Raw genomic sequence first — 21,637 nt, 5'->3', positions numbered from 1 at the left:
AGCTGCTAACCAAGTATACAGAAGAGCATCCATTAAAACTGAGTGTAAAATAATTACATATAAATGTGTTAAGTATCCATATGCTAATGTCCTACAAAAGCTTTCATTAAGGTGGTATGTGAGGGATTGTCTATGAAACAGTGGAAATATGAGCAGGAGCAGCCATTTGGTTGTTCAGGCCTACTCCACTGTTCGATATGGCCGATCATCTGCTCCAGTATCCTGTTTCCACTTCTCCCCATATTCCTTGATCCCTTTAACATTAAGAAATATATCTATCTCTTTCTTAAATATATTTAATGACTTGGCCCCACTGGCTTCAGTATAGAGAATTTGACAAGTTCACTACATTCTTAGTGAAGAAATTTCTCCTGATTTGGTTCTAAATGTCATTCTGTCTATGACCCCTGGTTCTGGATTCCCCAGTCATCAGGAACATCCTAATCTGTCTAGTCCTGTTAGAATTTTATAGGCTTCTATGAAATCCCCTCTTATTCTTCTATACTCCAGTGACTAATTGACCCAATCTTACCTCATAAATCAATGCATTTCAGGAATCAGTGAAGTAAACATTCATTGCACTCCCTCCATGGCAAGAACATCATTTCCCAGATAAAGAGAACAAAACTGTACACAAAACTCCAGGTGCGGTTTTACCAAGGCCCTAGGTAGCAGTAGCACGTCATCTTTGGCTGCTCCTGAAATTTCCACCATCATTGAAGCCCCTGTTTAGCCAATCTGAATCACTCCAAGTTGTCATCAAGAAGCAGCTGAGAGCACTCGATACAGCAAAGGTTAAGGGACCAGCAGCACCCCAGCTGCAGTACTGAAGATCTGCACTCCAAAACTAGTTGTGCTCTAGCTGAGCCATTCCAGAGCAGTTATAATACTGGTAACTACCTAACAGTGTTCTGTTCTGTTCACAAAAAGCAGGTCCAATCCAATCCAGCTAATTACCACCTAATCAGTCTTTTTTCAACCATCAGCAAAGTGATGGAGCATGTCATTAACAATGTTGTCAAGTGGCACTTACACAGAAATAACCCACCTACCAATGCCCAGACTGGATGTCACCAGGACCGCTCAGCTCCAGTCCTCATCACAGCTTTAGTCCAAACATGGACCACAGAGCTGAATTCCAGAGTTGAAATGAGAGTGACTGCCCTCGACATCAAGGCAACATTTGACAAAGTATGGCATTCAGGGTGCCTGGCAAAACTGATGTCCTTGGGTGTCAGAGGGAAAACACTCCAGCGGATGGAATCATACCTTGCATATAGGAATATGGCTGTGGTTGTCAGGGGTTAATCATCCCAGTCCCAAAAGATCATTGCAGGGGATCCTCAGGGCAATGTCCGAAGGCCCAACCATCCTCAGCTGCTTCATCAATGAGCTTTCTTCCATTTTATGCTCAGAAATGGGGATAATCACTGATGATTGCATAACATTTACTTTCATTTGCAAGTCCACAGCAAATGAAGCAGTCTTGCCTGCATGAAGCAAGAGCTAGACAACAGGGGCTTATAGGTGGCAAGGAATACTTGCACCATAAAAAAAACAGACAATGACCACCTCCAAACAAAAGACATTCAATGACATTATCATTGCTTGAGTCCCACACTATTAATATCCTTGGGGTCGCCATTAACCAGAAACTCAGTTGGACCAACCACATAGTGTAACTACAAGGGCAGATAAGAGGCTAGGTATTTTGTGATAAGTGACTTACCTCCTGATACCACGAAGCTTTTCCACCATCTCCAAGTCACAAGTCAGGAGCACGGTGGAATACTCCCCATTTGCCTGGATGAACGCAGTGCCAATAACTCTTAAAAGCTCCACACCACGCAGGACAAAGCAGCCTGCTTGATTGGCACACTATTAACCACTTATTTAAAGGTGCACCACCTACAGGTTCCTCTGCAAGTCACACACCATCCTGACTTTGAGATCTATCACTGGCCCTTCACTGGGTGTAAATCCTGGAACTCCCCACCCAACAGCACTGTGAGTGTGTACCTTCATTAGAAGGACTGCAGCGAGTCAAGAAGGCAGCTCGTTACCACCCTCTCAAGGGCAATTAAGGATGGGCAATAAATGCTGGCTTTGCCTGCAAAGTCCAGATCCTGAAAATGAATTAATAAAAAACCTTTATTTGAAATGAGACTTGAACACACAAAAATCTGACTCAGACGTGAGGGTCCAATCTTTTATTCCCATATTGGTTAAGATAAGGGAAGTATCCCCAAAATTAGATAAAGGCCTTCAATGCAAAATGTTGGCAATTCTGAACTAAGTTTTATTTAATTAGGGAACAGAATAATAAACAGGTGCACTGAGATAAATGAATAGATAGATAACTTCTTTGCTATTATTATTTGAACAGAAAACCCAAATCATTCTCCGGTAGAATCATAAGGAGCGAATCATAGATATAAACAGAAATCATCAAACTGGTAGAACCATAGTTTGCAATTCTTGCTCAGGACATAATCAAGAACTCCAAACACAGTGACTTCAATTACTGAATTAGATAACTAAGCTCAATACTCACCAGCTTACCTTCCCAGCTAACAGTTTTAGTTTTCCTTGGCTGGTATAAATCAACTGCCTGATATAAATTTAACAAAAAGTTCTTCTGCTTTTTAAGGAATGACTGTGAGGTGGACGCTGTGATGGTAGCTGTTATTAACAGCTTTACTTCTATCTTTGCTTCCATCCCCACCTTCTCCATACTTGGATTTAAGGCAACTATGGCTAATTGGGATTGCTTGAACGAGTAAGTGGAGTTCCATAAGCTACCCTGTTCATTATAATCTATGCTAGTTTATTCAAAAATGTACTACTTCAAAACCTTGGATGTTTACAATTAAATATGTCACTACATGCTAATAAATTTTTGCTATGCACCTCTGAGGAACCACAGCATAATTTCCACACCAAATGCCTTTTTTGCACTTTAAGGATCAAACTAATTTAGAGTTTGAACTTTCCTTAGAAGTTTTGAAAGAGGCTGATTATATTTTTGGTGAAAGATTGATTTCGAAGAACTGTCCATGACTGAGGTTAAGCACAATGACATGAGGGTGCTGGAGTTGCTATAGGGAAGTGCTTCCCATTACAGAGGGAATGTGATGGTTCTATACAGCAAAGGAGAAATGCTTAAGGAGGATGGAATGAAATCTGGCATCGAGAAGAGTCATTGGCCGTTAGTGAGGAGTTGTTGCAGGCCAAAACCAAACTGAAGGGATTCAAAGATGAATGAGCAGGAAGAGGTGGGTATCAAGCTGGGTGTGGATGACATGCTGATCAATTTTGAAAGTTGGAAGAGGTTGAAAAAGAGAGAGAGTGTTTCTGAGGAGAAGAGAAAAGACCCCAGTATTGGAAGAGGTGTCTAAACACACAGAGTCAAAATTCATTGGACTGGGTAATAATTGTTGTGCAGTGAGATGTGGTGAGTCAGGAAGGGATCAGAAGACTGGGAGGTGTGTCCTTTGGAAGAACTGAGGTTGGGAGTAGCACAGAGGCAGGGGAATTATGAGAACTTAGGGACATAGAGGACAGGGAACAAAGGCAGCTGAGAGGCAGTGAAACATCCACAAATTCTGTACACACTGACAATGAGTTTTCTCCTATATCCCAGCCACAATTAGCCCTTCTACTCACTGCTGCATGTGAGCAGAAGACATCAGTATAAGATATATTTTTTGTTTCATGCCATTGCATGCTTGTAAACAAATGGGGAAAAGGGGCTTGTGAACTAATCTTTCACAAAGTCTGAAAGTCCTTAATCATTCTATTTGCATTAACTTCTCTTAACAGGAATATATTACTCATATCAAATGAATTTGATATTCAGGATGGAAACATTACAAAAGAAAATTATGTTAGTTGGGTAAATGATCTGAATGCTACCCATCCTGACAGAATCTTGTTTCTGGGTTTGAAGAACTGTGATCTTCGGAACTTTCTTGATCAGGTATTTCAATTTAATTCCCATTAGTGACAACCTTGTTTATTTTAGGTGAATTATATGAAATCAGAATCCCTTGCACTGGAGGATACAACGGGTTGTTATGTTTCCGTTGCATTTCAGCCTGTCTTTTCAATCATCCAATCACATTTGCCGACCTTATGAAAGAGCTGCCCAATTTACCTAAAGTCCTGCTCTGTCCCAATAGAGCCAATTTGTTTCCACTGCTTATTCATCTAATTCTCATTTTAAAATCATAATTGAATCTGTTTCCACCACTCCTTTTTCCTGGTGATTCCAGATCATAACTCACTGCATTTTTTTCCAATTAATGTCTTTAACTATTCTAATTAACCCTTTAGTATCCAATCAATGAAGGCTCCAATAACCTTTATAAAGTATGATACCCAGAAGTGAGAATAATATTCCAGCGAGAACACAAATAATATTTTATAAAGGTTTAGATAGCTTCATTCCTTTCATGTGCTATTCATCCCTGCTGAATCTTTTAGTATAGATTTCTGCACTTGTCTTGGCACCTTCAAAGACTTGTGTCCATGTATTCTCCTGCCTCAGTCTACACATAGCTTTTATTCAGATCATATTACAGTTTGTATTGTCTCTCCATATTTTTCATATCAAAATGATTCACTGCAGACTTCTTTCTATTACATTGAATCTGCTATTTCTACTGTGCCTTCCTGAAATCTGTTACTGTCCTCCTGAAATCTATCCTGTGCTTATTACAATTCCGAATTTTGGGCTACCTGTAAGCTTTCAAATATGCCACATGTAGCTGAATCTAGCTGTATATCTAAAAAGAACAATGATCACTGTGCTTCCAACCAATGTAAAAAGCAATTGACCCTCACTAAGCTAATAAGTTGAAATTTACTGTTTGTAAATCAATTATATTTAGTTCTATGTGCTGTAATTTTTCAATTATTTAACAAACTCTTCTCAACAGTCTATAAACAGAGCATCAATTACACTTATTCCAGCAACATTCTTCAGTACTTCATCACTCACTGTTTTGAAGCAGTGCTCAGACTTGTGGTGAGATTTTGCTCACATCTTCATGGCTGCAAGGAATCTGTTAAACAGCAATCTCAACCTAATTCAGTGCAGTAAATGGCCAGTGACTGTTCTGGAAGCAACAATTATGGGTGATGTGAGATGGAAGTGACACATGAATGCAGAACCTGGGAGTGAAGCTATATATTTAGTGCAGAGTGCAAGAGATTTCCACCCACATAAAAATTGAGAATGTGTTCCATTTCCCAGCTTTACCATTTTTCCTCATCCCAAACATTTCACTTGACATCTATGCATTCAGAACCATATAGAATAGTGAGCGCATTCAAACACTTTTTGCAATCAAACTGAATAAAAGAACTTGAATGGTTAAGAAACAGGAAATAGCAATGCAATGTGATCAACTATGAGCAATGGTCCAATGATATAAATTATCTTGGCTAACCAATTAATTTACAACATTATTACATTGCTTTATATCTCAATGACCTTGACTGTGCATATACTATCGCAGTAAAACAATAAGTGCTGATCGTTAGAAATATTCCTGACTCATACGTAGAAAGTGTATGTTATCGGTCTATTCAAAATAAAGGTTTATTTATAGAAGGAGGTAAAAACTTGGTGCCTGATAATACAAAAAACAAGAGGCAAAGAATAAATGAGAAAAAGTTGAAATTGCATTTGATATTTCAGTTTTCATGTTAGGAGGAAGATAAGGTTGGCTCAGTGTAATAATCTAAAGAAGGTCACAGATTCAAATGAGCAGGGTAAGCTGCCTCAATGACTATCACCCAGTAGCGCTCACATCTACTGTGATGAAGTGCTTTGAGAGATTGGTCATGGCAAGAATTAACTCCTGCCTGAGCAAGGACCTGGACCTGCTGCAATTTGCCTACCGCCACAACAGGTCCATGGTACACACAATCTCACTGGCTCTCCACCCTGCTCTGGAGCACCTAGACAACAGCAAAACATACGTCAGGCTGTTATCAATTACAGCTCAGCGTTCAACACCATCATCCCCTCAGTATTAATCAACATGCTTCAAATCCTGCGCCTCTGTACCTCCCTCTGCAACTGGATCCTTGACTTCCTTACCGGGAGACCACAGTCAGTGCGGATCGGTAGTAACATCTCCTCCTCGCTGACAATCAACACAGGTGCACCTCAAGGATATATGCTTAGCCCACTGCTCTACTCTCTCTATACTCATGACTGTGTGGCTAAGTACAGCTCAAACACCACCTATAAATTCGCCGATGACATCACTGTTGTTGCTAGAACCTCCGATGCAGACAAGGAGGCGTACAGGAGTGAGATAGATCAGCTGGTTGCGTGGTGTTGCAAAAACAACCTCGCACTCAACATCAGCAAGACCAAGGAATTGATTGTGGACTTCAGGAAGGGGAAGTCGGGAGAACACACACCAGTCCTCATTGAGAGGTCAGCAGTGGAAAAGGTGAGCAGCTTTAAGTTCCTGGGCATCAGCACTTCGGAGGATCCATCCTGGGCCCAAAACATTAATGCAATCACAAAGAAGGCACACCATTAGCTCTACTTTGTTAGGAGTTTGAGGAGATTTGGTATGTCAACAAAGACTCTTGCAAATTTCAAAAGAGACAATGCAAGTTCTCCTTGTGACCTACTTAATATGACTTTAACCATTAAAATACGTTGTTCTCTTGACACGTTGTTGACTATGTCTACTTCCGAATGCTTCTCCAGTAAGGACCCATTGATCCATTGACTTACTAGAAGCTGAATGGAAGAAATCCAGGTCTGCAATAGGTTACATCAGTGAACTGGCCAGAATGATCAACATGAACAATGAATCTATTCATTTCACAAGGACATAAGAAAACAAGAACAGGAATAGGCCACCAGGACCCTCAAACCTGCCCCACCATTCAACATGATTATGGCTGAGCTATGCTGGCCTCAACTCCTCTTCTGTGTCAGTTCCTCACAACCCTCAAAATCTACCTCCACCTTAAATATGTTTGATGTTTTAGCTTCCACGACCCTCAGAGGCAGAAAATTCCAGAGATTCACTATCCTCTGAGAGAAGAAGTTTATATGCACCTAAGTGTTAAAGTACTGGCCCTTTATTTTGTAGCTATGCCCCCTTGTTTATGACTCTCCCACAAATGAGAATATCTCAACATCTACTCCGTCAAGACCCCAAGTATCTTGTATGTTTGAATGAGATCATCCCTCATTCTTCTAAACTTCAAGGAATACAGGTCTAAACTGTCTTGCCTCTCTTGATAGGACAACCCTCTCATCCCAGGAATTAGCCTGGTAAATCTCCTTCGGACTACCTCCAACGGTACTATATCTTTTTTTTGGACCAAAACTATGCCCAGTGTTCCAGGTGTGGTTTCACCAGTGGTTTCAACAGTAATAAAACTTCCCTATTCTCAACCTGCCTGTTAACTGTTTGTGATTCATGTGCTAGAACACCTAGATCCCTCTGAACTTCACTCATTTGTAGTCTCTTCCATTTAGATAATAATCCAACTTTTCATTCCTCTGAAGGCAGTGCATGAGCTTGCGCTTCCCCATACTAAACTCCATTTGCCAGGCTTTTGCCCAATCACACACTCTATCTATATCCTATTGCAGAATCACAATGTCCTCATCACAACATGCCCTTCCACCTATTTTTGTATCAATTCAAATATCTGATCAATAAATCTGTCACTCTGGTTAACAATTCTAATCATCTGTTGCTGGGAGAGTCACATAAGAGCTGGTCCTTACCAAAGTATAATTTTCCTCATTCCAATTCCTCAAATATACAGTAATTGTCTCATCTGAATGACTGCCTGCAGTAACCATTTAACATTCACCTGAATTGGCAAAAGTGCAGTTTAAAAAAAACACCACATAATGGGCCAGAACATCCTAAGCTTTAGATAGGAAGAAACTTTGGCTAACATGGTGTGTGGGAGTGCATACTCCTGCCTACTGTGCTTGCGCACTGCAAAACAGAAATCACTGTCACGAACCAGCAACAAAAGAAACACACTGAGCATGATTCAGTGTTAAAAACTATTTTATTAATCACTACTTATGATAATACGTAAAATAAAAGTTAAAAAAAATGTTAGTATGTTAGAATTCAAGAATGTTAAACCTCGAACGTTAACCCCAAAACTAAACTCTTCGTGTGTGTGTGTGACAAAGTCCAAAACTCCCAGTTCCTGAATGGTTCTTAAAGTTCAGTTCCGCAAGCCATAAGGTGAAACATGAGCAAGGGCTTCTTCAACAACCACCGTTGTCTGAAGATAAGATGTAGATGTAGAAAAACATAGAGAGAGTACATACGAAATCCAAATGTTCCACGATGGAACCCAAACGACACTTCAGTGTTTACTCGGTAGTGACTTCCTCACCCCGAAAAGCATCCGAACCGTGGTCGTCCACACACAAATACCTGTTTCCTTCTACAGGTCAGCAACAAAGTGAACTCCACCGGATTACTTCCAACTTCCATACATGGATTTCAGTAGCAAACACAGTTATTGTTTCTCATCCATCGATAGAGAAAACAAGCAGGCTGGTGTCTCTCTCCCTTCTCTCTCTCTCTTCTTCTTCTTCTTCAACAACGTCATTACGTCCTTTATCTTCTATTGACGTAAGCACGCCCCACACACACATACACACACACTCTCTATCTTAAAGGGACTTTCACTGAGTCCGTAACACCTCCCACCTAAAAAAAAAAATTTCCAAGAAAATTTTAACCGCGCATACAGTTAGTAATGTTAATAATTATCATGCTACACAACTACAGACTATCAGATTAGTACAGATACATGTTTCCCATTTAACATCGGGAAAGACAATCAGCAATCACATTATCTTTGCCTTTAATGTGAGTTATCATGAGATCAAACTCTTGCAAAATTAAACTCCAGTTTAACAGCCTTCTGTTCTTGTTTTTGACTCGGCTCAGAAACACCAATGGGTTATGATCTGTATACACAGTCAATGGTTTCTGAGCGGTGCAAACATATACACTGAAATGTTGCAAGGCTAAAACAAGCGACAGTAATTCTTTCTCTATGGTGGAATAATTCTTTTGATGCTCATTAAATTTCTTTGAAAAGTAAGCTACAGGATGGTCAATATCATCAAGGTCACCCTTCTGCAACAACACAGCTCCTGCAGCTTCATCACTGGCATCTACTGCTAATGAAAATGGCTTTTCAAAGTCAGGTGTTCTGAGCACAGGATGGTAGCATAAAATGGCTTTCAGCTTCTCAAATGCTTCTTGACAAGAATCTGTCCAAACAAACTTTACTCCCTTCTTCAGAAGATTAGTTAGGGGAAGAGCAATATCAGCAAAACTTTTACAAAATTTTCGATAATATCCAACCATTCCCAAAAATCTTCTAACAGTCCTCGTACCTGTGGGAATAGGGAACTCAGATATTGCTTGAACTTTTGCCTGAACAGGAGCTTGCTTGCCTTGACCTACAACATAACCAAGATACGTCACAGTGGCATGGCCAAATTCACTTTTAGCCAAGTTAACTGTAAGGTTAGCCTTGGAAAGTCTTTCAAACAACCTTTCTAACGCAGAGATGTGATCCTCCCATGTATCATTCCCAGTCACTAAGTCGTCAATGTAGGCATCTGTATGTTTTAACCCATGAATCACTGAATTAATCATTCTTTGAAATGTTGCCGGAGCATTTTTCATTCCAAATGGCAAAACATTGTATTCATACAATCCAGAAGGGGTTACAAAGGCTGAAATTTCCCTTCCTCTATCTGTTAATGGAACACACCAGTACCCTTTTAATAGGTCAATCTTTGTAAGAAATTTTGCCTTTCCCACTCTGTCTATGCAATCATCCACCCTAGGAATAGGGTAAGCATCTGACTTTGTTACAGCATTCACTTTCCTGTAATCTGTGCAAAATCTAACAGTTCCATCAGGTTTAGGTACAATAACACAGGGCGAACTCCAATTTGAACTAGAATGTCTAATAATATCATTTTCCAACATGTATTTTATTTCCTGATCAACAAGTTTACTTTTTTCCACATTCATTCGATATGGGTGTTGTTTGATTGGTTTTGCATCCCCAACATCAACATCATGGGTAATTATCGATGTTCTGTTTGGAACATCTGGGAACAGATTTTTAAATTTTAAAATTAATTCTCTCATCTGTTGTTTTTGTGAAACTTGTAAATGGTCCAACTTCGTTTCAAGGTTCTCCAGGATATTTTGGTTTTTTAGTTTCGATGGAACAATATTTGGTCTAAATTGGCCTTCCTCAACATCAACATCAGGCATTCTAGAAACAACCTTTTCACCATCCACCAAGGCCACAACTGAATCCCTCTCATAATAAGGTTTTAGCATGTTTACATGACAGAGTTGTGTTTTCTTGCGTCTATCTGGTGTTTTGATTATATATGTTAGATCAGTCACTCGAGATTCAATAACATAGGGTCCAGAAAAACGAGCTTGCAAGGGATTATTTTGGCTAGGGAAAAATACCAATACCTTTTGCCCCACTGCGAATGTCCTAGGCCGAGCACGTCTATCAAAATATGTCTTCATTCTTATCTGGCTTGTTTTCAGATTCTCTCTCGCTAGCTGGCAGACTCTCTCCAACCGAGTTTTAAATTTTTGGACATAGTCCAACAGACTCAAGTGCACTTCCTCATTAACCCATTGCTCTCTTAACAACTCCAAAGGTCCTCTCACCCTATGTCCAAACACAAGCTCAAACGGACTAAATCCTATTGACTCCTGGATCGATTCTCTAACGGCAAACAAAAGTAAATGGATACCTTCGTCCCAATCCTTGGTGTTTTCAAAGCAATAAGTCTTCAGCATATTTTTGAGAGTAGAATGAAATCTCTCCAGAGCTCCTTGAGATTCTGGGTGATATGCAGATGATACAATCTGCTTTGCTCCCAGCTCATAGACTATTTGTTGAAAAATTTTTGACATAAAATTACTACCTTGATCAGATTGGATTTCTTTTGGCAAACCAAACAAGGTAAAAAATTTTACAAGAGCCTTTGACACCGTCTTGGCCTTAATATTTCTAAGGGGTATTGCCTCTGGAAATCTAGAAGTGGCACACATGATGGTTAACAAATACTGATTTCCAGTCTTAGACTTTGGTAAGGGGCCAACACAGTCCACAATCACCTTCGAAAAGGGTTCACCAAAAGCAGGAATTGGTTTCAAAGGAGCCACAGGGGGTTTTTGATTTGGTTTACCTACCATCTGACATGTGTGGCAGGTTCGACAAAACATCACCACATCTTTTCTCAAACCAGGCCAATAGAATTGTTTCAAGATCTTCCCTACAGTTTTATTCACACCAAAATGACCACCCAAAGGCATACTATGGGCCAGGTTTAAAATCTCATCCCTATAAACTTTTGGAACAACAACCTGATGAATAACTTCCCATTCCTCAGTAACAGGAACATGAGGAGGTCTCCATTTCCTCATTAACACTCCATTTTTGACATAGTATCCAGTTGGCACCTTTTCAATCTCCTCACATGAGAGAGCTTTTTCTTTCAATTCTGTCAACTCAGGGTCCTTTGTCTGTTCCACCATAAAATCCTTCCTCGACAAAGACAAATCTTTAAATTCAGGCTCACTGTAAGGATGTTGATCCTCCAGTGAAGACAGAAAAGTCTCAGATAAGGCATTAAAATTTTCTTCCTGTTTAGGACTGTCACAAGGAACTACATCAGACTGCACCGGACTGTCTGTCTTGGCTAATTCTTTAGCTCTAGCTCGAGTCACCGCACATGATGGGTAAACATCTGGATCATCCTCAGACTCATCAATCCTTGGTTTGGTTGTTAACCGTACCACAGGATCACTTTCTCCATTTGCAAGGTCATTTCCCAATAACAAAGAAACTCCTTCCACTGGCAAACTAGGTCTTATCCCTATCTCGACTGGTCCTTCTACGAACTTTGACTTTAAAATCACCCTGTGAAAAGGGACAGACATGGTCTCACCTGTAATGCCTCGTACTAGATTTACTTCACCAGTGTCACTTTCTTCACCAAAATTTAAAACACTGTCCAGCAAGAGAGATTGACTAGCCCCAGTATCTCTAAGAATTTTCACTGGCACCTGGGGTGACTCATCATTCAGTGAAACAAAACCCTCTGATACATACGAACGGAATTCTTTTCTCACCTCCTCCAACTTTTCCGCTTTTCCCTCTTGCAAGGACTGATCTTTAACAGCATCTCCTGAACCTTTTTGATTTTTAATTGCCTGAAAGCAAGCATTGGGCCCAGCTTCCTTCTTTTTCTTCAAAAGGGCACAATTAGATATCACGTGGCCAGGTTTCCTACAGTAATAACAAGTACGCTCAACAGGTTTCTCCAGCCCTGGCTTCTTTTCATCCTTTCCTTTTTGATTACCTCCCAATTTAATCTCCGGTTTACCTGGATTGTCTTTGTAACTCTTTTGAAAGGTTTTAGGTTGTCCCCATTTGGATTTATGGGTTAAAGCATAATCATCTGCCAACCTAGCAGTTTCTTGTAAAGTTTCCACTGCCTTTTCATTTAAATATGTTGTTAATTCAGCTGGAACACATCTTTTAAAGTCTTCCACCAGTATCAATTCTGTCAATTTATCGTAATCCCCATCTACATCTTTAGCCAGGCACCATCGTTCAAAACATATTCTCTTTCCATTGGCAAATTCCATATAAGTCTGATCTGCAGATTTCCTCAAGTCTCTGAATTTTTGTCTATAAGCCTCAGGGACCAATTCATAGGCCTTCAATATAGCTTGTTTTACCTTGGTATAATCAGCTGCATCCTCAACAGACAAAGCAGAATAAGCTTTTTGAGCTTTACCTTTAATCACACTCTGTACCATAAGAGCCCATCCTTTCCTTGGCCAGTTTGAACTCACAGCAACCTTTTCAAAATGTTGGAAATACTGATCAACCTGATTTTCTTCAAATGGAGGGACTAATCGAACCTCCCTGCTGGCTGAAAAACCATCATCAGAATCAGATTCCGAACTCCTACGCTTCATTTGTAACTCATGCTGCCTCTGTTTCTCCTTCTCCTCACTATCCAGCTCCATCCTCTTCAATTCCATCTGCTTCATTGCTAGATCAGCCTCTATCTTCATCTGAGTTAGCTTTTGTTCAGTCTCTAATTTCTTTTGTTCGGCCTCTAATCTCTTTTCCTCTCGTTCGGCCTCTAATTTATTTTGTTCTCGTTCGGCCTCTAATCTCTTTTGCTCTCGTTCAGCCTCTATCTTTAACTGGGTTTGCTCTCGTTCAGCCTCTATCTTTAACTGGGTTTGTTCTCGTTCAGCTTCTATCTTTGCCAGCTGCACCTGTGCCTCAGAAATTGCTATTTCACTGCCAGGAAACTGTTTTAACACTTCCTTCTCAAACACCTTCTTTTCCACATAATGGCCAGCTATCAATCTCTGAATATCTGCCTTTCTCATAGACTGCTTTACTTCTGTAAGGTTTAGCCTTGTAGCAATCTTTATCAAATCATCCTTTTTCGCCACCTCCAATCCCTTTTGGGTTGGTGACTCCAAAAATGCCTTAATATCCATTGCTGCTGGTTTCCACACACACAAGCCAATTAAAAAAAGAATTTATCAGACCTCCCTCAAAAATCTTTGGATTGAATCTCGAACAAATCTCGTCAATCTGGGGTACAATCCCAGACGACACTCGTTAACCTTGGGAACTATCCCGGACGAGCCCCCAATTTTGTCACGAACCAGCAACAAAAGAAACACACTGAGCATGATTCAGTGTTAAAAACTATTTTATTAATCACTACTTATGATAATACGTAAAATAAAAGTTAAAAAAAATGTTAGTATGTTAGAATTCAAGAATGTTAAACCTCGAACGTTAACCCCAAAACTAAACTCTTCGTGTGTGTGTGTGACAAAGTCCAAAACTCCCAGTTCCTGAATGGTTCTTAAAGTTCAGTTCCACAAGCCATAAGGTGAAACATGAGCAAGGGCTTCTTCAACAACCACCGTTGTCTGAAGATAAGATGTAGATGTAGAAAAACATAGAGAGAGTACATACGAAATCCAAATGTTCCACGATGGAACCCAAACGACACTTCAGTGTTTACTCGGTAGTGACTTCCTCACCCCGAAAAGCATCCGAACCGTGGTCGTCCACACACAAATACCTGTTTCCTTCTACAGGTCCGCAACAAAGTGAACTCCACCGGATTACTTCCAACTTCCATACATGGATTTCAGTAGCAAACACAGTTATTGTTTCTCATCCATCGATAGAGAAAACAAGCAGGCTGGTGTCTCTCTCCCTTCTCTCTCTCTCTTCTTCTTCTTCTTCTTCAACAACGTCATTACGTCCTTTATCTTCTATTGACGTAAGCACGCCCCACACACACATACACACACACTCTCTATCTTAAAGGGACTTTCACTGAGTCCGTAACATCACGAGTGAGCCACTAGTTGAATATCAGTGTATCTGATATACTGTCCCGTTGCTGGACTCGGCATTGAGTTGAGGTCAAAGCAAAAATACCCTGAGCTAAGTTGTCAAATGTAAAGTACCAGAGATGACAGATGAATGCAGTATGACCTCATTCGTAATTGCAGGTGAGTGTTTTGAGTTTTTTCTTTGTTTTACTTAATTCTAATGTTTTAATTAAATGTCTACTTGAAGGTACTTTTAAAGTATTTTTGATGTTTTGAATTCTACTTAAACATCTCTAGTAATCCAAAGACATTTTAAAATTAAACACACTTCAAAGTCCTTTGAATGTAGCGAGCTGTCAAATGGCCATCGGGACTGCTAGAATGGGGCTTCAAGATCTGCGGCCTGAGAGCTAGTTGCTGCACATAACCTGCCTTGTTTTGCAGAAAGGTTGTGGGAGAGAAACCTCCACTTCAACAGGATTTGCAGGACCACAAAATGTAACAATGGCCAGGGGAAAACATGGCAGAGAACACAGTGGCACTGATCATCAATATCTTATTAAAAGAGCAGTACCAAAACACTAAAATCTTCTGCAGAATTTGCATGGAAAATTATTTAAAACACCTAAGCTGAGACTTGAATAATTTGTATAATTAGTGTTTTTAGAAATGTTCTGTGTAATAATTAGCTGCATCCTAACTTTCCAACCTTCACTCCACTTCTATGCCATTGAAATATTTTGGGCCATATTGGTGTTATCAAGAGGTGCTTTATAACACAAATTGTTTTCCTTCCTCCTGATAAAAAGATGAGGACAAAGTTTGATCCCATAGAAAACAAGGCTAGGGAGAAAGAACAAAATGAGCAACATTAAACAATGTCTGATAGGCATAGATGGAAGTCAATATCAATAAGTATAAAATAGTGCATTTTGCTTTAAATGATGTAGCGTTTAACAGCACAGGAAAAGGCCCTTCAGCCTAGTAGATCCATGTTATCTGTGTCGTCCATCTACACAAGTCCCATAATTCTATATCCTTTTATACCTTGCCTCTCCGTGCCTATCTGTCTCTTAAACGTAATGATTGTATCTGATTCCACTGCCTCCTCTGGCAACGTGTTCCAGATATCAACCATCCACTGTGTATTTTTTTTTAAAAATTCCCCTCAAATCCCCTTTAAAACTCCTTCCTCTCACCTTAACCCTATGCCCTCTTGTTTTTGATACCCCTACCATGGGGAAAAGGATTCTGACTATCCACCCTATCTGTGCCTCTCGCAAGTTTATATACCTCTATCAGGTTATCCCATTACCTCCTTCCAGGGAAAATAAGTCCAGCTATCCGATCTCTCTGCATAACTAAAGTCCTCCAATCCAGGCAGCATCCTGGTGAATCTCCTCTGCACTCTGTCTGGTGACCAGAACTGCATACAACACTCCAGGTTTGGCCTAACCAGTGTTTTGTAAGGTTGCAACGTAACGTCCACACTTTTATATTCTGTGCCCTGAATCATAAAGCTAAGCATGCTATCTTCCTTCTTCGTCACCCTATCTACCTCTAATGCCACTATTAGGAAACTATAGATTTGAACCCCAATGACCCTCTGTTCATCAACATTCCTTAGCGCCCTATCATTCACTGTATATGTCCTACCACATTAATGGCAATTATATGGTTTTAATTAAAATGCCAGAATCTAGATTTTGTCCAGATCTGTGAGCTCAACCAGTAGATAATGTTATTGAGGATAGCGAGTCAATTCACGAGAATGCTGCCTGATAGGAGGACATATAAATCCAAGGAAAGACTTGGTTTCTATTTGTTAGAAAAGAAATATGGTTGTCTGGTATTTCTTTTAAACTTCAATTGACACACATTGGGAGACAGGGAAGAAGTATTGCTTGTGTCCATATATATTTTTACTAATTTTCCCTTGAAAAAGGCAAATGTTTAATCTTTCCTTTTTATTTTCTCCTGCTCAGGGTACCTCGGGCACTGGACTGGCATTTATTGCTTTCACTGAAGCCATTGTCCGAATGCCTTTCCCTCAGATTTGGGCCATCCTGCTCTTCATCATGCTCTTCACTCTGGGTCTGTCGTCAATGTTTGGCAACGTAGAGGGCATTCTTACTCCTTTGATAGATCTGAAGGTGTTTCCAAAGTGTGTTCCTAAAGAGATGATTACAGGTACGTGGTCACTGCCATTGTGCAACTCATTGAGTATCATTGTATTGCAACAAGAGAGGCTGGCTTTGCACTGAATGATACCTGTTGAATATCAGCAACTCTTTGCTGCTCCTCCATTGAAATCAATAGGAATGAATTTCAGAAATGGAGTCTAACAAGAAACACCATTTTTTCAAAAGAGACATTTCTTTTCCTCATAATGTCAGTGATAAGGATTATTACCACCATAACATGGAGTAGTAGGGAGCATTTCCAATGAAAGGACAATTATCCACGGGAGTTTTCCTGATCAGTCATGAAAACTGTTTTTTTTCCTTTTTCCTGTGATCTTCTTGAGGTTCAGCAATTGAGAGAATACTCACAGAAGTTCAAGTCCGAATTTTTTTTAGGATTTATGTTTTTTTTTCTGCTACTCCAGAGATAATTGCTAAGAAAAATGTTTTGCCAAAATGTACTAATTATTTTTATCTTTCCTTTAGCCATAATATGCCTGGTGTCCTTTCTGATTGCACTTATTTTCACAACAGCATCTGGAAATTACTGGCTGGCAATTTTTGACAAATATGGAACTGCTTTGCCTCTTCTGATGATAGCTTTCTTTGAGCTCATTGGAGTTGTTTATGTATATGGTATTAATAAGTAAGTAAAAAAACTCTGGATTAACTATTTGCCATTTCACTTAAGATAGTGGATTCCCAGAGCAAGAACTACATTTGTTTCTACCCTATATTGGAAACTATTTTTACTAATCTAGCAGGCCTTTATTTCTTCCAGGACAAATGTCAGAATATTGGCTCAGGGTTATTGATGAAGTGTCATCCTCAAGATAATCTAGCAACGTTTGTACTGAGAACCATCTTTCCCAAAGATCCTGCCATCAGGTGGTGGAAAAGGGGATTCCTGATATCCAACAGCTATTAAGTGGCTGAGCCGCCAATAACATCAAAATGGGAAGCTTTTATCCATTAGAGTGCTAAATAAAAAAAAAGTGGATCATACACAAATGATTAAAGTACAAGTTAAGATTTAAGTTTTAAAAATATAAATTTCTTTAGATTCAAGTCAGAAAATTATAACACATGGATAAAAACAGTTTTTCAGTTCTGCATGGTTTGCTAAGAAAGAAATATAGTTTCTGCAGCATTCAGCATATTTTATGGGGTACTCTTTATTTTAAAGCTTCAATTCTGTTCTAGTGATTTCCATTTGACAGGAGTAAAGAAGTCTACAGATAAACACCCCACAAAGATGCAGGTAATCCCTGTCAGAAATTCTGAGATCTCCACATTAAGTTAGACAGCCTGAAGTTGCTAACATAAAAACAGAGAATGGTGGAAATACTCAGCAGGACAGGCCACATCTGTGGGAAGAGAAACAGAGTTAACAGATCCTTTGTCAGAACTCCTGAAGATGCTGTCATGTTCTCAGATTATTAATTGTGAATGTTGCTGTCTTTACTGAAGGTACCACTTCAAAGTTTGGACAAATATTTCACCTTCAGTTACCTTTTTTCACTGCAGAGCCCTTTAATGTTCTTTGTCTGAGAAAGAATGCAGGAAACCTCTCATTACCCCCAGATTGTCCTTGATCTGTCCAGGAGTAGGGACTACAGAATATCTTAATCTGACTTCTCCTCCTTGAGAAAAACAATCAGGATTTCACCTTAATAAAACTGGCAGTTTCAAAACCTAATGACAGTGATCTAAAAGAAATATTGAATCTACTAGAAATGCAAATCCAGAATGGGCTTAACATGTTACTGCAATTCCTTTGTAGAACACTGACTCAGAAGAGAAATATTAACCCACCGGTTGTCTGATATCCAGTGCAACAAAACAAAAATTCTTTTACTGCTTGATTCATCCAGTTTCCATATATTACACAATCTCCATTTTATTACACCTTGGACAGATGATCCCTTACTTTAAAGAACTTAAATTAAATTTCTCTCCTGATCATGTTGGTAGCCTGCATATTTTTCTTGACCATGCAGTGATCTGTATAAACAAGCATCCCACCTCTAGTACTTAATTGTGTTATGCCATTAAATGTGCTGAAGGATTTAATAGGACAATATTCATTTTCAGTATTAACTTACATTAAAGCCTCATCTTGAAAATCTGATGGAAAAGTAGATTTCCTTCTTCTCAGCTTCTGTGATGATTTGGAATTTATGACTGGACGACGACCCAATCTTTACTGGCATGTGACCTGGAGGTTTATTAGCCCTTTACTGTTGTTTACCATCTTTGTGGTATATGCCGTTATTGAAATGCAGCATCAATTATCCTATGGGGCATGGAACCCTGACTACGTAAGTACCTTTTATGTTGAAATACCCAGTGCATTTGACAGCAGCTCTTGGGCCCTATTTTATCTTTCCATGAAATAATCCATTTAATGGCTAACATGAGGGGAAATAATTTTAAGGTGATTGGAGGAAGGTATAAGGGGGATGTCAGAGGTAAGTTATTTAAACAGAGTGGTGGGTGCATGGAACGAACTGCCTGCAGAGGTTGTGGGGGCAGATACATTACAGACATTTAAGAGACTGTTAGATAGACATATGAATGATAGAAAAATAGGGGGCTATGTGGGAGGGAAGGGTTAGCTAGATCTTAGAGCAGGATAAAATATCGGCACAACATTGTGGGCTGAAGGGCCTGTACTGTGCTGTAGTGTTCTATGTTCTAATTTGCTCAAATAATAGTTCACCATTATTTCCTCAATTTTATCTGCCACAAAAAAAAATTGATACCAATTTAGCTTTAAAAAACACAGAACTAATGGGATTTCTATTGAGATTCCAGTGGGAGGTCCCCAGTTTTCCATTATCCAGTGCATATTTCAGCAGCCCTGATTACGTGGTTAGCAATAATTTGTATCAGAAGAACGTCTTATTTTTCTTAGTTTAAGTGCTTTCCCGTAGCTGTTACTTTAACTTCAATCATTTGTCACGGCAGGTACTAGTGCCCCTCCCCTTCATCAAAACACTTTCCAATCCTTCAGTCCCCTTCCCATTTAAATCCTTGACCATCCTTCTGTTATCTCATATTGTTAATGCTTCAGTTTGATTTGCCACCAACCACCTCCTTTACAAAACTAAATAAACATTCCATTCTATAATCTTCCACCATCTTCTCATCTTTTCCCTCTCCTTCCCCTATTGTGGCCTGTCACCCATATCTCCATTTCAATCTGGTCCGACTTCCCATAGCCTGAAACTACTTCGCTAAAGTCACGAATACCACTTTCTGTGGCCAACTACAATGAATAATCCCATTCTGTCTGTCTGATCCTCCACACAGCATCTAATATGGTCAATCACACCATCACCCTATATCAATGGAGGTGGGGGTTCCAGAGAGTTTTTCTGTGGTGGCTGAAGACTGTGCAGAAGTATTGGGGCACATAGTGGGGGAGTGGGAGTGGTGCTAATGTTGGAGGATATTAAAGCTAGGTTCTGATGTCAGAAAAAGGTTAACTTGGTAGTTCAAAAAGCAATCAAAAGAAGATTAATGGGATGCTAGGTTTCATCACAAGGAATATGGAATAGAAACCAACCATTTATGGCCATAGTGTTCATTTGTAAACTGAAGATTATCAAAGGTGTGGAGAAAGGCCATAAACTGCATTTAAAAACAATCTCCAAGACTACCAAACGGCAGAGTGGGTCAAGTGTCCTACTGCCATTTCTGGACTGTGATTGAATTATCCAAACTAAATGCAAAGGTTGAACACAGAATCTCTCTTACCATTTATTTTACTTCAATAGGCAGAGTTCCCTGAAAAAGAGGAGAAGAAGTATGCACACTGGGTAATCTTCATGTGTGTCTTCCTGGTCACATTGCCGACAATTTTTATTCCACTTACTGCTTTGTATCAGTTTATCAGATCTAAATTTGGAGTTTGTCGAATAGGAAGGAATTCGACTGGCAATCCAGCTTTTGAACTATAAAGAATTCCATGTACTACAGAAACTTCAATTTGCATTTATCTTTAGCCCTATATTGAAGTTGCTATTTTGTCAAGTAATAAACCATCCTTCATTTAATAGTTGTTATTCAATTAATTTATTGTGGCCTATTTCCCACCAAATAGGTTAGATTAATATACGATGCATCTGTTCACTGTCCACAGTTAAATGTTAGATTTTAACTTACTCCAGTTAAACCCATCATCTTTAAGGGGACAAACGCATGCTGGTGGTTATTTCAAATGGTTCAGCTTTTTCTTTACATGATGCTTTTACCACAATAAGCATTATAATTCTTTTGTTGGCTATGTAACCAAATTGGTTTACAATGGTTAAAATATTTTTTAAATTAATTTCACCATTTTATGACACTTTTCATTACAAAATTGATTTTTAGAAATAGTATCCAACAATTTTAAGTCTTAAGTATACTGCACATTTTCATGTCAGGATTGAGAGAGATTTCAGGGTATTGTGGAACACAAATTCAGGAGTTCTGACTAATGGCAAGATCTGAAGAAAATATTAATAGCTTTCTAAATAATGATTTGCAAAAAGAAAATCCTTGTTGCAATGCTTGGCAACAGAAACAAATAATTTTTAGTGTTTTGTGTGCAAAATATACAAATATCTGGGGTGCATTTGCTGAACATTTGTAGACTTTGGAACTGTTTGCACAATCATTTCCAAAGTTGCATTTGCATCATAGTGAAAAGGCCTGGAGTCTCTAAATTGTTTGGTGTCTGATCATGAACAAGGTACTAATGGGGCCATAATACCCACACCTGAACCAAAAGGCCTTCAACGTTGAGCAATGTTCATACTGCCACAGGTTTTGTCCTGTTTGTCCCAAGAAGTCTCCCTTTCTCCCAGAAGACTCTGGTGGCACTTCTGCAGAGCACTGACTGGAGCTGGGTAATTACTGATTCGATACCGCAGAGCAGGGAAAACACCTCTGCTCCTTGTTCTAAGTAATAATCAAAAGCAATTTTTATTGAAGCATACA

The 21,637-nt window shown here is 39.4% G+C and overlaps 1 protein-coding gene across 1 annotated transcript in view; it reads left to right on the top strand.

Annotated features, from left to right (window-relative positions):
- Positions 1-20,687, top strand: part of LOC127570992 (sodium-dependent neutral amino acid transporter B(0)AT3-like) — a 33,449-nt gene extending 12,762 nt beyond the window's left edge. The window contains exons 7-12 of the mRNA XM_052016964.1: positions 2,651-2,779; positions 3,823-3,979; positions 16,451-16,655; positions 17,135-17,294; positions 18,807-18,969; positions 20,431-20,687. Of these exons, the coding sequence (XP_051872924.1) occupies positions 2,651-2,779; positions 3,823-3,979; positions 16,451-16,655; positions 17,135-17,294; positions 18,807-18,969; positions 20,431-20,613 (997 nt within the window). The 3' untranslated portion in view covers positions 20,614-20,687. The remainder of the gene's footprint in view (positions 1-2,650; positions 2,780-3,822; positions 3,980-16,450; positions 16,656-17,134; positions 17,295-18,806; positions 18,970-20,430) is intronic.
- Positions 20,688-21,637: the final 950 nt, after the last annotated feature.

Source organism: Pristis pectinata, chromosome 5 (genome assembly GCF_009764475.1).
Source record: "Pristis pectinata isolate sPriPec2 chromosome 5, sPriPec2.1.pri, whole genome shotgun sequence".
NCBI classification, from domain to species: domain Eukaryota; kingdom Metazoa; phylum Chordata; class Chondrichthyes; order Rhinopristiformes; family Pristidae; genus Pristis; species Pristis pectinata.
The sequence above is the reverse complement of the archived record's forward strand: the minus strand, read 5'-3'. Positions and strand labels throughout refer to the sequence as shown.